Source organism: Manis pentadactyla, chromosome 4 (assembly GCF_030020395.1).
Source record: "Manis pentadactyla isolate mManPen7 chromosome 4, mManPen7.hap1, whole genome shotgun sequence".
Classification (NCBI taxonomy): Eukaryota; Metazoa; Chordata; class Mammalia; order Pholidota; family Manidae; genus Manis; species Manis pentadactyla.
The window spans coordinates 176843957-176858140 of NC_080022.1; the positions used below are offsets into that span (position 1 = coordinate 176843957).

At 44.5% G+C, this 14184-nt stretch overlaps 1 protein-coding gene across 1 annotated transcript in view; it reads right to left on the minus strand.

Annotated features, from left to right (window-relative positions):
- Positions 1–14184, minus strand: part of PITPNC1 (phosphatidylinositol transfer protein cytoplasmic 1) — a 117550-nt gene that overhangs the window by 13243 nt on the left and 90123 nt on the right. Inside the window, exons 7-8 of the mRNA XM_057499536.1 lie at positions 7158–7313; positions 4293–4356 (exon numbers count right to left, since the gene is read on the minus strand). Coding sequence (XP_057355519.1) covers positions 4293–4356; positions 7158–7313 — 220 coding nt within the window. The remainder of the gene's footprint in view (positions 1–4292; positions 4357–7157; positions 7314–14184) is intronic.

Consider the following 14184-nt stretch of genomic DNA (forward strand, 5'->3'; position numbering starts at 1 on the left):
GCCCTAAGTCAAAATGGAAGTCTTGAACTTGGGTCAGGGGTATGGGGAGGCTCCAGCAGTCATGAATTAGGTTTAATAGATAATCCTTTGATGCCAGTGAAATGGCAGCCAACCTTTGGGAAGAGCCCTTTTTAAAAGAAAACCTCTTTAAAGTGGTTATAAATTCAATACATGCTCATAATAAATAGCTTAGGGGTGGCTCCACATTTCTGTAGTGAAAACAGCCAATCCTCAAGGCTTGGTGCATACCCTTTCTAAAATGTAATTCAGACCACTAAGATCTAGAATTGTAATCCATAGTTGTGATTTTTTTCGCATAGTCCTGAATATGGGGAGGTGGTGGGGGTCATAGATCCCTTTGAAAATCTGGCAGAAAGCTCTCAGTTCTCTTACCAGAAAAAAAATGACAACAAAACATAAGCACACACAGGTTAAATACTGCATAAGAACCATGGAACTCAAGTTTCTATTTAAGGAAACCCGAGGCCATTGGACAATGCTGTCTTCGTGAATACAGCCAGCTAAAGCTAGTCCCTATGCAAGCATCTTTCTCTACCTTAAGCTTGCTTCCCTCACTAGGCTTGCTCTAGGGACTCCAGAATGATTTTGAAGTCTCTCATAAGAGTCTTATCTATATTAGTCAGAACTACCTCCCATGCTTTTCAGGGTCAGGATTTCAGAGACATTAATGAGGTTCCACTCAATCACAGCCTCCCTCTGGGCAAGCCTCTGAGTTCTCCCTCCAAATAATGTCAGATTTGTGAAGTAAAACCAAGCTTGTATGAGGCTAGGCTGCCTATTTTTGTCCACATCCCCTCTCACCCATTTTCTGAAACGTGTTGTTTCTTCTCTGATTAGTGTTCCAGTCATGCAGGAGAGACCCAAGGCTCATGGATAAAGACCAATCAAGGCTTTGAAAGACAAACACAACTCCTCCAACAGTGAAACGGGTTACCCTTTACAATGAACATGAGCAGAATAAAATCTGTTATGTGACAGCCAAATGCTGAAACTTGGAAAAGATACAAAATTAATCCTCAGGCAAGAAAAGTTCACCAACATCTGTAATGTCTCTCTTTCTTTTTCCTCTATTTTAATTAAGCACTGGAGGTGGTTAGTCTAATTAGGGAGAAAGACACCCAGGGCTGCATTGCACCAAGGTGTACAGGTTGCGCACCCTACCAACACATGGCCCAGAAATTCAGTGGGGCTAAAATTTGGCTCTAAATCAACAGTGCCTGTTGAATCTGCCCAGAAGGTGCCCTTTTTCTAATTCTCACAAGGCATCAAAGTTTAGCAACTGGCCCTGAAGACATCTACTGTTTTCTAATTTGTTTGGACTGAATTAATTAAATTATCCTTGCAATCTAATCTGATTTAAAGCTGTTCTTTAACTTTAGTAAGCATCAAAAGACTTGTTAAAAAAAGGATTTCTGGGCTATGCCCCCAGGGTATCTGATTGTTTGGGGGTGGAGCCTGAGAATTTGAATCTCTAACAAGTACCCAGGGGATGCTCATGTTGCTGGCTCGGGGATCTTACTTTGGGAACCAGAACTATAAACTACAGGCAAGGGTTTCTTCCATGTTAACCAATGAGAGCGTCACTGAGCCTATACAGAACAAAGAAAAATAAGCAATTTCAGGTATCCAAAACCAAAGTGCTATCCTGGTGTGCAGTGACACACCCATTTACCTGAAAGGCCCACAGTCCCCAGAATTACCTTGAATGAGGGGCTGAGAAGGCAACTCTGTAGGCAGAGCCATTTTCATTCATTTGATCCACTGAATGTCTGCATCTGTGTAATGGTAGGAGCCCCTGCTTTCCTGGCAAGCAGCTCAGCTTGGGAGGATGATGCTGGTAATTTACATGAAATTGATGGGGTGGTTCTCAGACCCCTTACTGAGCGAAAAGGCTGCTTGTTTTGGTTGGAGCAAAGGTTGTGTACACAGTGGGTGGAAAGCTTCTCCGGGGAGTACAGGGTGCCCTGATGATCTACATCCATGAAACCACAGGCTGTTTTTCTCCGCTCAGATACAGAAAGGGCTTTTTGTCAATAGACTCCTTGAGTTGTTCCTGTCTGCAGCTAACCCATCCTAAGTAAATAGGTAGGTGTTCTCGGAAAGATCTCTCGGACTGGAGACCTTCAGTTTCCTTAGATGCATTATTCTAGCTTTGGGCTCCTGTAATAGTCTAAGAAAACTTTTTTTGGACTAAAAGTTATTAAGTTTCATCCTCGCTCCAGGCTCAGTTGAAACAGAAAAGAGTTGCCCCACCCCCCATTCTCTGTACCCCAGCCATTCACTATTAGATGCCCACCTATATTTCTTTTTCTGTATCCTACCTCTACTCAAAACATCTTTCCTGATTAACCAGCTTGCAGCATTTTGTCCAATTAATCAGGACTCAGTTGCCCTTTATATGTTGTGGGGAAGTTGGGGTTCCTATGGCCAGGATCCTCACTGAACCTAAATCACCTGATGATGTAACTGGCCTGTTGCTGGGCTGCCACTTCCACAACTTTAGGCAATAAGCTATTACTGTGCTATACAGAGAGCTCTGCCCAGTGCTCTGCACGAGGCAGAGACGCTAGTGCTCGACCTACCGCAGGGAGAACAAGCCGGGTAATAAACCCTTTCACCCCAAAGAACGTTTTGCTGTTAATTTCTTTGGTCACACCGAATCCATAGCGAACTTGCCTGGGGCTGAACCCCATTGGCAAGACATATGTCACTCTTCTGAAAAGTCCTCTATGGCATTCTGGCCTTAGAAAGAAATCTATTAAAGTGCCCTGTTTCTCGGTCTGCAGAGTGGTAGATATTTGGCCCTCCTGGTCCCCGTTCACTTGCCAAAGGTCTAACCAGTTTAAGCCTATCATTCTTTGAATACCCTTTCGATATTCTCTTAGTGTTGGTGGCAAAGACACCAAGGGCTTGGAGGAGTGCAAGCTGGGAAAGACCAGCAGTTCTTAATTTTTTTGGGGTGGGTCGGGGGTGGTCTGCGTTCCCTCTAAGAGTCTGAGAAAATCACTCCAGAAAAAGCAACCAGAAGGTTGGTTTGACCAGGGTAAGTAAGCTTAGGAGCCTCTCTGTCCGCTGGCCTCACAAAAGACAACGAGCAGCTGACAGGTCCTGGGGAGACGGCATGCCGGCGGGGCAGACCAGCACACTGGCCTGTGGGCAGCCTCCTGTGGGTGTGTGATGGGAGAGAGCAAATGATGAGCTTTGAACAGAGTCTCGCCCAAAGGTCTGCCTTTAAATAAACCCAAGAAAACGCATCATTGGCTCTTTAGAAGATGCAGATCTGGAAAAATTGGGGATGAAAAAAAAAAAAAAGAGGCCGGTGCCTACAGAACCGCTTCTTTTTAAATGTGGCTCAGAAATAGTTGACAACAACATTAATAACAATCACTCCTTTGCCCATGCAGTCAGATGTATCTTTTCACTTTAAATTTGATACCTTCTGCTAAAAGGAGGGAGGAACTTGGTGGGACAATGACCGAAGAGCACTAAATGCAATCTAGGTTACACTGGGAACAAATTCATTGTGACTTAGGGAAAGGCCAAGGAGAAGGACCTTTCATTAGATAATCAGCTCTAACGCAAGTCACCAACTGGGCGTGTTCATTTCTATTTATAGTCAAGGACACTGGCCCCTGAGGACTGATTCTGGGAATGTAGAGGATTCACGTGGACACAATGATAGTGCTGAGGACCTGGGAAGGTGGTTCATCTATCACGGGATGAAGTAAACCTTGTTTTCATTTACCGGAAATGTGCAGAATTTGTTTAACTCTTCCCAAATCATGAAAAAAAAAAGCCACAACAATATCTCAGGGTAAAGGGACACCTATGCCTCTGCCCTTGAATTCTTGCCGAATCCTTATGTGTTTTTGGTGAGGGAATGTTTTAAGTGTTCTCTGAATCGAAGGACTGCTTTTGCTTGATATGATGCATCAGACAGCTCTGATCCTGAATGGAAGTTTGGGATAAACCAAGATGGGTTTGAAACCCATCCAACAGAGAATTATGGAGCCCTGCATTATCAACTATGCAAGCCTCAAACATACTGAGGGAGTACTTAGTAACTGAATACCGTAGTTATTTTAGACTGAACTTCTATCATCACATTCTTCTTCATTATGTTGGGTGGACAGTGCTATTTCCAATATAGGAGGCGGTAGCCCTACCATTCGTGTTTCTTGCTAGGGAGCAGTTCAAGCCAGATGGACTGAGCTCCCAAGTCAACATGAAATGAATTTGTTCTGTGAGTTCTTCTGGGGAGTTTGACTTACCATACCACTCATCAACCCATGCAAAAGCCTGTCTATGTCCAATCAGCAGAATATCTCGGACCACCTAAAGAAAGCAAAATAAGGAGGTTGAAATAATACCATGTTGGAGTAAAACTATCTGGAAAACAGGTCGTTCCCAATTCTAGGAATCCTGGCATTTACCAATTTCTCAATCCTTCTGTCCATGTGATGACAATTGTAGTCCGCCATGCACAGGTATTGTGCTTGCTCATCCCCAGCCATACTTACTGTAAATTAGTCACTTCCTCTTATTTGAAAGTCAGGCTGGAGGTGTGTAAAACTAACGACAACTGCTTGGCAGTCACACGGCAGTGATTGGAATGAGTCTCTAGACTAACCAGCTTGAAATTTGCTCTTCATTTCTCTTTACCTAAAACAGGTTCTACTTTTCCTTTGTGGAAGGGTGTGTCTCACAGGTGCCAGGAGGTCATGAGTTGGAAACTAACAATACTTTACTGGGTAGCAAGTCACTTCCAAGCAAAGAGCACTTAATCCTTTTTTCTCTGGTGAAATATCATAAGTATTAGTTAATTTTTAAAAATAACTGAAGGTGTGGGATCAAGATAAGTAAGTGTCTTTTTAGGCTTGATTTTCATGTAACAGCAGGAAAAAAAACCAAAACAGTTTAGTCAACTATTATCAAAAGAGATGAAGTAAGAGACCTAAACTAGAATTGAACACAGTGGGAAAGAAAAGCCTGAATGGAGACAAAAGGAATGAAATTGTTTCTTATGGTGACACATAATGGCAACAGGAGACTAAGAAAAAAAAAAATGTAGTTTGTGAGTGTCTAACACTGTTCATTTGCTTTTATTTTGTTGTATTCTTTTTTTGTCCTCTCTAAACTCGCCATTTTACGTTTCTTGGAGGTACACAGTCTCCCTACAACATTCCTTTCTCCTGCCGAACAAATCCAGCAATTGTCAGAAAATTCTCATGGGAGGTTCAAGCATGTTTCAATAAAGGAAGGGTTTTAATTTGGTGAATTTGCAGAAACAAGGAGAGTGTTCATAATGAAGTATTTATTACTCTAGGCCTCTGGATAGCTCATGAGGCTTTTATGATTTGGAAGGAGGAACCATGCAATGAAAATAAGGAGCATGAAGCCATGCACACTCAGGTGCTGAGTATGTCAAATTCACGGACATCAAAAGAACAGCACTGAGGCATCACTAAAATATACCCTATTACATTAAGCACAACACAGCTGTCTGCTGGAAGCAAGAATTCAATAATGTGCTAATGGCTTGCTTTCGAACATTTTTTTCTCTTGACTGTGAATAGATTCTTAAAAAACAAAGGTGTTCAGAGAAAGGCATCCCTGGCACTTTAAAGCCCATGCAAATTCTAGCCTCAGATACTCATTAGCGACTCATGTGCCAGAGCAGGTGTGTTTTTAGGGTGTTGATAGCACTTCATTATATTTGGAAATAGGCACTAGGGATGCCTATTCAGAGACAGTAATTCTTACAGGTATTTTAAAGAAATAGGTTCTCAAAACTAGCCAAAAGAAACACAATGAGCCCCGTGGCCATCTAACAATGCTTTGCGAGAGGAGGATATAGTAAAAGATATATATAGTGAAATGCACTATGTAGTTCATTGTGAGTTTAAAAAAAGCGTGGGGGGAGGAGATGCTATAGGAAGTCAAGGAAGATAGGGCCTGAGATAGACACAGAGCTGAGGTTGGAAAATATTTTCTCTGGGAGCCCTGACTATCTTCTTGCTTAAGAACTGGGACACAGCAGGAAAACAGGAGCTCCCACAACTTGATTTCTATGGGTCTCACTCAGCTGCCACGGCTGGCGAGGCAGAACGGCTCCTGGAGCTCAGCAGGTCGGCACACTTCTCTGTTCAAGAAAAGACCAAAGCTCTCACATTCATTCTAGAATCTGCTATGATCATGAGCCCAAGTTCAATCTATTCCTTGGACGTGATTTCAAGACCTATACATTTTACTGTCAGTTGTCCCTCAGTCCCAGTAGACAAATCCATCCAAATAACAAAAAGCTTGGCCCATGAGGGTTAAATTCCAGGGCGTCTGAAAGAATTTCAGAAAGCTATTCTTTATCAGTTTTTAAGTGGAAAAACAAACAGATATCCAGTCTATCTGGAATGTAGAGACAACTTGGGGAGTATTTATTTTTATGAAAATGGGAGGCACCACAAAGGGCAATGATCAGCAACACATTTCCCATTTGTTTCCATGAGGCTTAAGAGTCATGTTGGAAGCCTGTGACAAACTGAAGTCATCACCATGTGGGTTCTTGCTATGAAACTGACATGTGCCAGAGCAAAGGGGGTATACAACTGAAATCTGTGTTTTAAGGACGTGAATTATATGTTGGCAACAGGATTATTAAATGAGCAGAAGTGCTGAGGTGCCCCACGTAATGGACTACCACGATTTCTTGTTTTGTTTCTAGGGATGTCTTCTACACATCTGCGATCCCATTTGCAGGGGCTTTTGAGTGGTAAGTACTCCTGGAGGTTGCACACACAGATAAGTCCTATACCCCTGCCTGGAATCCATGTACCCAAGTACCATGTATGAGGACCTCTGCCTGCAACTACATTAGCCCAACGCCAAAGGGAGAAGTATGTTTTGAAAGCCCAGCTTCCTGAATATACTCACCCACAGACACGGAAGTCATGGAATGAGAGATGAAGTGGAAGAAAATGAAACCCCTATGTGAGATCCATTTTCAAGAAAACAGGGTGTTTTAGATGCAGTTACCTCGTGTTGGCTAAGGACAGGTACGTGTGATGTGCATGATGTACTCCAGCTTACAATAAAGGCAGTCAGTTTGTCTCCTGCCCTGTAACTTCCATTTGTTCACTTACCTTGTGTACAAATTGTTCCACTCTGGTCTGAAGCCCCCAGACCTCGAACTTCACGGTCACCAGCTTGTAGGAACACATGATGGGCTGATGATTATCTCTCCAGCCTTCCCTTAACTGTCCCCTTCCTGTCTTCTCTGACTTGAAGTGTTTAGGATCCTAGAAAAAATTTATCAAAGAAATGGTACCTTAAAGTTCAACCATCATTTATATGAAATGTGCAGAATAGGTGAATCCATGGAGACAGAAAGTAAACTATCGGTTGTCAGGGTCTAGGGAAAAGGCAGGACGGAGTGACTGCCAATAGGTAAAAGGTTTCCTGCTGGGTGATGAAAATGTTCTGGAATTAGGTAGTGTGATGGTTTCACAACCTTGTGAATATAAAAACCACAGAATTGTACATGTAATTGCATGGGTGAATTTTATAGCATCTCAATTAAAAAGGGGCTTACAGTATAAGTAAGTGGTGAAAAAGTAGCTCATCTATTTACAAGTCAAAAAAAGTGATTTAAAGTTAGATTTGTAACATTGCACTGTATTTCTTTCTCTGATCTTAGGGAAAATACACTTTACAGAAGTCCACTCCATTAATGCGCAGTGTAAATTGTTTCAGCAACTTTAGGCAAATGTCCAGCAACATTTATGAATATCTACAAAGCCAAGCATATGCCTACCTATGGCCTGACAGTTCCATTATCTGGCTGAAATGACTGAACTAGAAAACTCACAAATGCTTTAAGCATAATGGGCAAAAACTGGGAACAGTTCAAATGTTCTTCAGCAGGAAGACAGATCCATTGTGGGATAGTCATGCAGCAGACTGCTATATACCAGTGAAAAAGAACAGCCTGCTGATGCACGCAAGAACAACTCTCACAGATACTGTGGGAAGCAAAAGTAACCAGACACAACAGTGTACACATTATGTGATTCCAACTGAAGCTCAAGAACAAGGAAAACTTTACCCATGGCGTTAAAAGTTAGAATAGCAGCAGTAACCTCTTGGAAGGGAGGGGAAATGTGAAGAGACACAAGGGAAATCTCTGGGATGATTACATATTGATCTGGATGTAATATGTAAAAATTCATTGAGTTTTACACATAAGATTTGTGTTACATTTCTATTAAAAAATGAAATAAGAAAGACAAAGTTTAAAAAAAATGTTTAGCCATTTAATATTTGCTCAATGAGTGCCACATGGAAATTAGCTACTGATTATTTCATTCGAGGACTATTTCTCAGGGATACCTCCAAAGGAATGTGTAAACTGATAAAGTAGGAGAAATGTATATATACATATTTAAAGATATTTTAATTTTTTCCAGCTTTTGACATTGTGAAAGTTGAAGGTGTACAACATGTAAAATTTAAGATGTTTTAAAATGTATTTCAGATAATTTTCGTGATCATAAAGACTTTGCTCTGGGGGACCTGCTGTCTAGTCCTGCATGGAGGCCCCTCTACTGGATCCTGACCTGGTTCAGGGGGATGTAGGATCCTGGAGGGGAAGGAGCCTCATAAATACAGCAGAGGCCACGAGGGGTAAGAGAATGAGGGTCTCTCTTCCCTGGAGAGACCCCAGGGCCCTGTGCAGAAAGGGAGGCCGACTGAGACACGGAACGGGTTAGCTGGACTGCCCAGCCCTTTTAAGGCAGACCAGACAGTGCCTCAGGGGTAGGCTTGGCAGGTAAAAAGTAGGCTGCTTACAAATACAGGTTTATTCACTGGGGTCTGGCTGAGGACCTGGCATGGCCGCCTGGTGCCCGCCTCTGAGGGGCTTACAAGCTGCCCCCGCCTTCGCTTACAGACCTGCCTCCACACTTAAGACCTTCTGCTGGGTGGCCACTCCCACAACGAATGGTAGCTCTCCCAGAAAACACAGCACACCCCCAAGGCCCGAGTCCCACACCAGGCCGACACCAGGCCTTCTGTGTGTCCAGGCAGAGCCCTCAGCCTCCCTGCCCTGGCCCTCAGTCCCTCTATCTGACCTTCCCCAGCCCACTGCCGAGGTGACCTCCCAAATGAAGACTCGATCCTGTAGCTCCCGTTTTCAAAATCCAGCATGAAATCCAAAGCCCTTTATGTTCTTGCCTACCTTTCTCATCTTTTCGGGACCACCATCCCAGAGCCACACTGGCATCCCCGTGCCCCAGAGCTCTGGAAGTCCTGAACCTCCCAGGCAGGTGTCAGCTCCTCGTCCTGAAGTTCATTCTCCCCTGCCACTTCTCCACTTTGCCTGACTCTCCTTTTCTTTCTGGAAGACCTAGCTTGAGTGTCACCTCCCCCAAGAGCACTGTCCTGTGTAGTTCAGGATGGAGGACCCCTCTTATGCTTCCAAAGGCTCCATTGCCAGGAACCTGGCGGGGAGGAAGGACTGGCATCATTCGGTTGCTCGTGTGTATCAAGACCACAATCCTTCAGTGGATCCTGAATGGCCACGATCCTGGCACACCACAGATGCTAAAGAGATGTTTGTTGAATGAATGCCTATAAGGCTGTTAAGAGTAAAAATGACCGATAAATCAAGTACTGTCACCAGGGAGACTATGGTATATAATCGGCAAAGATGGGCCCCATCAATTCTTCCCTTTCTGCACCAGCATGCTGCTCCACTTAACAAGAGGGCCAGACTATTTTCCCTCCCCTTCAATCCAGACTGGCCTGTGACTTGCTTTGACCAACAGAACGTGGTGGGAAGAGACAGCATGTCAGTTCAGGCTGTTAAGGGAAGCTAGAAACAGGAAGCTTGCCTCAATGTAGAGAGTCTAGTCCGACTGCCCTGAGACCGCCATGCTGTGAAGAAGCCCAAGCTCACCACGTCTAGAGCCTGTGGAAAGATGTTCACACATCCCAGCTGAGAAGCCAGGCGTGGGAGTGAAAAAGCCACCTTTGATATTGCAGTCCAAGCACACATCATGAGGAGCACAGCTGCCTGGCTAAGGCCCAGGTTACAGAATTGGGAGAAATAATGCAGTGCTGGTTTAAGCCATGAAATCCTTGCAGCACTGGGGCTGACCAGGGACTGTTACATATCAAGAGATAACAAAACAGATGCAATTGCTGGATCACCAAAGATGAAGAGAATGAATGCTACTTCGTTCCTTCACAGAACACACCAAAAGTTCATTTAATAAGCCACATGCCTGAAAGCTATAAGCAAGGAGAATCACAGCTGCCAAGCGGGTCCTGAAAGTTAGAAATACAGAAAGGAGCGGGATTTAAGCAGGGAAAGTTGGTTTCTTTCCCTATATGTCCTCTGAAATTCCTACAGAAGGCAACTGATGAATATAATTACATTATACTCATATAGACACATAGACAACTAACTATCTTGAGGCTCAAAGACAATGCATGGCCTGCACTATGTGGCCGACCCGAATGTCCACAGGTAAACCATGGGCCACCTGAGCGGGGGCTGTCCTACTCGGGTTAACAACTGCGCAAACAAAAAGTTACAGAGCCTGCAAGCAGAGAGAGCAGGAGGGCAGAGTTCCTGGCAACCCAGAAGTGTAGGAGACAAAGGACCCAGCCAACAGAGCAAGGTGGGCAGGCACCAGATGTAGGAAAATGAGGTAAAACCCAGGGCTGTGGCCTGAGCCACCCTCATGCCCCTCAGATCCCGCACAGTGGGCCTGAGAGAGGCCTGAAGACTGAGGCCCTGGGGCCAGCTGGCTGCACCCTATCCCGATTCAGGGACTAGCCTCAGCTTGCTTCTTGGGCTAACTTCAGTTGAGTTTGGAACGGTACCTATTCACAGTCTTTGCGTGCATTGCAGGTCCAGACTTCTCAAGAATAAAACAAGACTCTGCAGTATCAAATGTGGGACTCTGTGCATGGCATTTCCAAAACAGGTAACAATCACGGGGCCTCACAACAAACTTCAGCTCTGAGTAAGACTGGAAAATACTGCCTCCACAATAACTATGTAGATGCTTAAATGCATGTGTGGTTCCTGATTGCACCACAAAATCATAAAATTATAAAGTAAAAACTGGGGGAAAGGCTAGATGGGAAGGAGCAGTGCATTATATTTTCAACATGCAGAGTAGAAATTTTAGGCTGGAAGTGATAATTTGGCTTTTGTGTCCTCGATTTTATGGATATGGACACTGAAGCCTGGGAGAAATGAAATATTTTGCTCCCAACCCACAGGTGCTCAGTAATAGGGCAGGGACTAGAACCCCAGCCGCCCCTAATTCTTGGCCAATGTTCTTTCCACTACACTGACTTTTAATATTAAACAGCAAAAGGGTGTTTTTGTTATAGCCAGATGCCAAAGAAGCAATTAACAATTGGGTTTTTTATGGCAACAGCGGGCTGATTTGTTTGCAAGTCTGGTGTCTTATCTACAGCTGCTGGTTTCATCTAGTAAATCTCATACATGGCCTATAATTAGGGATGCACTTTCAAAGAGCTAGAGGGAGGTAAGGGAGAAGGATTTACCAGAGGACTCCTTTAATCAAAACTCAGGATTAGAAATGAACATCCAGCTGAATGCCTTTGAATGAAGATGATTAAAAAAAAAATCAAACCACTGGGTCTTTTCTGAAATATTCTGGCCACTGCTAACTCGTCTCCCTTTTCGTGTTCCACGCCCTCCTGCCATTCTTCCTCCCCACGCCCCCTCCCCACCAATACCCATTCCTCTTGGAATCATTTACTTCAACTCTCGTTTTCCTGCTTGAATTTGTGAATAAAACTATCTAAACTGCCCCATTTACATGTAAGAAAGTTGACCTTTCTTACCACCTTAAAAATGTTTTTAAATTTCTAACCTTGTGTGTTTCTACAGCCTCTGTAGTATTTTAGTCCTGATTCAAACATCATTTGAATGTGTTTCATCATTTACGTCATTCTTTATAAAAGAACTTTATAAGAGATTGTTTTTCCATTTTAAAGTTTCACTTCCAGGTCTCCTTATTTTAAAATAAGGTCTATAAACCTCCTTCATCTCTGATACTACAAATCCCCTAGGATTTCCCACACTTCTATTTCAGAGTTTAGCCTATTTTAAAAGGACGAAAGGCTGACTTTAGTGTGACCAAGAGATGATGCATCTCGAAACTCCTGGATCTCAGCCAGTGCAATCAGAAAATATGGCAAGAGTTCCCCTCCCCACCAACCCACAAATGTACGTTCAAGTTCTCCCTCGCCTCTAGTACCTATGGACGTGATCTTACGTGGGGAAAAAAGGTCTTTGCAGATGTAATTAATATAAGGATCTCAGGATGAGATCATCCTGGATTAAGAGGGTGGGCCCTAAATTTAACGAGTGTTCTTCTAAGAGACAGAAATAAGACACAGAGAGACACACGGACCCTGTGAAGGTGGAGGCAGACTGGAGTCATACGGCCACAGACCAAAGAACTCCTGGAGCCACCGGAAGCTAGAAGAGGAAGGACGGGTCCTCCCCCAGGGGCTCTAGAACGGGGGTGAGGGGTAAAGCTAAAGCCCTAATGCTTCCGATCTAATTGGTCTTGGCTGGGGTCTGGGCAGCCAGCATTTCCAAAGCTCCCCAGATGAGCTGAAGGTACTGCCAACGTTAACCTACTGCTAAGGGACAAATAGCTCTGAAGTCCAGATGAGGAGCCCAAAGCTCAGAGAGGACCGCTGACTTACCCACAGTCCTTCAGGATTCAAGCACAGGGCGGCCTGATACTCAGACCTGGGCTCCCAACCTTTATACCATGTGGACAGGATGCCCTCCGAAGTTCTGGCACAGTTTTTCAGAGGAGAGCTTCTGTCCCCCTCATCTGCAGAACGGCATTAATGCTAGCTCCCCTGTGGGGCTGCTGCAACACTTCAATTAGATAATGTAGGCAAAGGGCCCAATAGAAGGTACCTGATATACAGGAGACACCCTGAGTGATAAGAAATACGTGACAGAGGAACAGCCTCAGCGACACTATAATGTAGTTTCCTCAAACCTCATTCAGCTCCTCAAAAGAGAGAGCGGGGGTATGTGAAGTGCTGCAGGATCATTATTACTTTATTGTTACCCTGTGGTTGAGGTACAGACAAAAGTGCTAAGAAGCACTAATAAAAAGATGGAAGAAATCCCAAGAGAAGGGTTTTTGCTTGTTGGAGGCAATGGCTGGGTATCTGGGCCAAGGACAAGTGAGGCTTCAGTCTTAGCACCAATTCCTTTTCTTCTTTTAAGCTTCAGAGGCAGGAACACCCTGTTCCGAGCTGGCAAAGCAGGTTGCCCTCCTGTGGGCTACTCCCTTAAGGAGGCTTACGAAACAAGATTCACCGACTCCCCCGGGGCTCCAGAACCATGTGTGGGCACTGGCAGCAGCTGGTCACAGCCAGGCTGGGAGCTTCCCTGGCCAGTGGACACCTGGGCAGCCATCTCTCAACAGCAGGATGGTCGGCCTTGGAGTCAGACAGGTTCCAAGCATCTTCGGGGCTAACAGCAGCTCTTGAAGAGTTGAGAGTTACACACAGACAAATGCCATCCTTTCCTTCCAGCATCTTCCAAGCTAGGGCAGGGCTCTCTTCCTTCATGGGGAACCCCTCGTATTGGTTTGCTAGGGCTACTGTAACAAAGTACCACTAACTGGGTAGCTTAAACAATAGAAATTCATTGTCTCACGGTTCAGGAGGTCAGAAGTCTGAGTTCAGAGTGTTGGCCAGGTTGGTTCCCTCCGAGGACTGTAAGGGAGAATCCGTTCCACGCCTCTTTGTTAGCTTCTGGTGATTTGGTTTGCTGGCACTTCGGTGTCCCCGACTTATAGACACGTACTCCAGTCACACGGCATTCTCCCTGTGCGTCTCCACACCGTCTCCACTGTGCACGTCTGTCTGCAACTAAACTTCCCCTTTAATGAGGGCACCAGTGTTACTGGATGAGGGCCCCCCTCAACTCATTATAGCTTGATTACTTTTGTAAAGACCCTATTTCCAAATAAGGTTCCATTCTCAGGTCCTGGGGGTTAGGACTTCAACCTATCAGGATTGTGAGGTCAGAGAAGTTTCCATAAGGCAAATCTTCCAGATTCCCTGTCACTAACTTTACCTTAACTAGCG